A 3,275-nucleotide genomic window follows, 5' to 3' on the forward strand; every position below is an offset into this window, starting at 1 on the left:
AAGTCAGTCTGTGGTCTAAGACAAGCAAAAGAACAGTTATTTTTTCACACTGTTCCTCTGAGCAGGGAATGGGGTTTCAGGGTTCTCAATGTCAACACCTAACATTTTACCCTTGAGATTTACCTATAGATATAGAAAGAAGAGATAACACCGATACACAAGAATCGATCTCTATGAGGGTCTCCATAAGCTCATGTTCCATCCTCATTATAACCTCTGTAGGGTTATAATGGTAACAACTGATTTTCCACCCCTCCGCCAAGGTTGGTGTCTTTTTTTTTTAGGTAAAATGTCAGATGCAAAAATGCTGCACTTATTTCTCTTAATACATTGAAAACAGTGGAAGATGCAGATTTTTAATCCTTCATGAGTCCAAGCTGGAACATGACTTCTGCTAATCAGATGTCATCAACATACGAACTCCAACTTTGGCGGCCATCAGCAAACTGGCACCTGCAATTAAACCTACAGGCATGACTTTTCCATAGTAGTAGGATCTCAATCCCAAAACACCAACAAAAGTAACAGATGTAGCAGCTAGGAAAGGCCAAACGTTCCTTGGATCCTGAGACAGCTGGTAAGAACCCAGGCCGGCTAGGCTGCCGAAGAGCAGTCCCGCAGCCAGGGCCGGCACCCTGCCTGTTTTTACATAGCCAACGATCCCACCAGAAACAACCAGTGCTGTGTAGCCAAAGCCAAACCAATGCAAAGGCACGAATGGGAAGGGGCTCTTCTCCATTCTTCTCTTCTCAGTCCAGAAAAGAGAACAAGAATCGATCTCCCGAAGGCCCGCGCGGTCCACAAGCGCGCACAAGCCGCGGGGCACAGCAGCCAGGTCGCGCCGGAAACGCGGTTCAATTTTTTGTCTTTTTAGCAGAGACTGGGTTTCACCAGTTAGCCAGGATAGTCTCGATCTCCTGACCTCATGATCTGCCCACCTTGGCCTCCCAAAGTGCCGGGATTGCAGGCATGAGCCACTGCACCCGGCCTTTTGTTTTTGTTTTTGTTTTTTTGAGACGGAGTTTCACTCTATGCCCAGGCTGGAGTGCAGTGGTGCGATCTCGGCTCACTGCAGCCTCCACCTCCCAGGTTTAAGAAATTCTCTGCCTCAGCCTACCACGCCCAACTATTTTTTTTGTATTTTTAGTAGAGACGGGGTTTCACCATGTTGGCCAGGCTGGTGTTGAACTCCTGACCTCATGTGATCTGCCCACCTCAGCCTCCCAAAGTGCTGAGATTACAGGAGTGAGCCACCGCACCAAGCCAATTTTCTACTTCTAAGACAATTTAGAGGGGTTGTTGTCGAGTCACAGAGATCTTAGTTAGAATTTGGTAGCTATGTGATCTTGACAAACGTATTTAACTCATCTGAGTCTTGTGTCCCTAACTTTGAAAATGTGGTAAATATCTATTCATACCATTATTTTTTGGATGGAATGAAACAATGCTGCAATGATAAACATATAGTAGATGGTCAATGAATATTAGCTGTTACTATTGCCTCCCTATCCTTTCTTCCAAATAGGTCTTTGTGACAGGTCAATTATGAGTTACTTCCCAACTCAAAATAAGTGAAGCAGAAACTGGAACGCAAAGTAGAGTAGTGGAACTAGCATTCAATTGGAAATTGGGAATCTTGTCTCCTGGCTCTTGTTGCCCTTTCTCTACCTAGCAACCATGTAATCTTGGTCAAGTCACCTTACTTGTCTGGGCTTCCAATTTCATATCTTAAGTTACAGAATTGATCTCTGAAGCCTCTAGGATTGTCTGAATCCATACGTCTGAGACTAAGAGATTATGTCGAGGAATTATTACCCTTGGCTTGATTGTTTTTTAAACAAATTAACGTGGGGGTGGTTGGAAAATACATTTTTGCTCATCTTAGAGTTACACGTTGTTCATTTATTTGAAACTGAAACGTACTTCCTCCAAATACCCTAGAAACTTGGTTAAAGGCTGCAAAAGACTCAAACCCACCACCTAGCGGCGAAGACAGGAAGTTTCAGGTGATACAAGATGTCCTGCCATCACACCTGAAGGATGGTTGTCCATAGCCATTTTTTAAAATCTCGTATTAGTTCTCTTCCCTCAACACTCAGAACAGTATTATGTACCCGGAAACTCAATACTTCCTGGCGTCTTCATTTGACAGTACTCTTAAGCCAACGAAATACTGTGGGCGTTTGAGAATTTTAGAAAGCTCAATGTTTTAAGATTGGCGGGGTGGGGTGGGAGTAGGGGGAGGGGAAGGTGCCTTCCTACCCTGGCATTTGCATCTCAAGACACCCGTACCCGAGGCCCACCCAGTCCATCTGTTTATTGGTAGATACGCCATTCCGCCAGTGGCTGGTGCGGAGAACTACCTTTGAAAAGACCTAAATCAATACACCAATGGGATCCCTGATGTCAAGTATTTAACGACTTTGCTTTACCTACTACAGTAATTAAAATTAAGTCTTCAAACTTAAATTTAAATTTCTAAAAGCAGTAATGCACTGTCTTTAATCTTAAACACCACAGGTGGTAGAAAGAGGCCAAAATCCTAGGGTACTAGGCCTACTGCTATAGGGCGATCTCTTCTGCTTTTTTCTTTCCACCCCATTTCTTTGCCCTTTCTCCTTTCGTTCCCCATCTTCCCTTTCTCTTCAAAGCAACAGTCACAAAATTAAGACCAGCATTATGTTTAAATGAAACAGGTAGTGCTCCGTGCAGCGTGATTCAATTATTTCAAGAGGCTTGCTCATCGAAAATATTTGTCTCCAAGCTCTTTCCTGAAATCTCAAATTAAAGCAATTCCAATACTCTGCTTTAAGTATTCCTAGTTAAGTCTATTTTTGGAAATATTAAACATTCTCACTTTAGCACAATGTTCCGAAATTCCCTGAGCAGTTCGCCTATGATCAGTCTTGCTAGTAGAAACCTTTTTTTTTTAATTTAAAACGCTTTATTTCCACTTTTTACTAGGTTTCCCAATGTTAGCGAAGTCTCCCAATGACTTGATAACATGTTTCCATTTCACCTTCGAAAATCTTAAGAGTTCAGTGTATCCACGGGCATCCGGGCATTTATTCTTATTTCTGCTTCTTAAACAGGCTCTGGGGAGGAGCAGTTTCGACCGAGAAGTTCATAGCAGCAGTTGTTACGGAACTTGCAACAGTTGGTGCCGGGCGATAGGCAGGTTGGAAGTGATAAATGCGGCTGGTGTAAAAAACAAAAAGCCCAGGGGAGGGCGGGGGCAGCCGTGGCCTTGGGGGACAGTGCGAGGGCGGCGAGGG

The 3,275-nt window shown here is 43.8% G+C and overlaps 1 protein-coding gene across 2 annotated transcripts; it reads right to left on the bottom strand.

Annotated features, from left to right (window-relative positions):
* On the bottom strand, positions 1 to 850 carry LOC105522786 (transmembrane protein 14B). Of its 2 annotated transcripts, XM_011957398.1 has the most exons (2): positions 640 to 850; positions 1 to 537 (listed from the first exon to the last, which is right to left on the bottom strand). In XM_011957398.1, the coding sequence occupies exons 1-2, from the start codon at positions 737 to 739 to the stop codon at positions 395 to 397; spliced, it is 243 nt and encodes an 80-aa protein (XP_011812788.1). In that variant the 5' UTR covers positions 740 to 850; the 3' UTR covers positions 1 to 394. The 2 variants fall into 2 exon arrangements, with proteins under 2 accessions (XP_011812788.1, XP_011812780.1); XM_011957390.1 differs by having other exon boundaries at positions 119 to 850.
* Positions 851 to 3,275: the final 2,425 nt, after the last annotated feature.

Source organism: Colobus angolensis, unplaced genomic scaffold, assembly GCF_000951035.1.
Source record: "Colobus angolensis palliatus isolate OR3802 unplaced genomic scaffold, Cang.pa_1.0 Scaffold11148, whole genome shotgun sequence".
NCBI classification, from domain to species: Eukaryota; Metazoa; Chordata; class Mammalia; order Primates; family Cercopithecidae; genus Colobus; species Colobus angolensis.

Bases quoted from the DNA above. Each gene is read 5' to 3' on its own strand.
- LOC105522786 (XM_011957390.1), bottom strand. From the start codon at position 739: ATGGAGAAGAGCCCCTTCCCATTCGTGCCTTTGCATTGGTTTGGCTTT.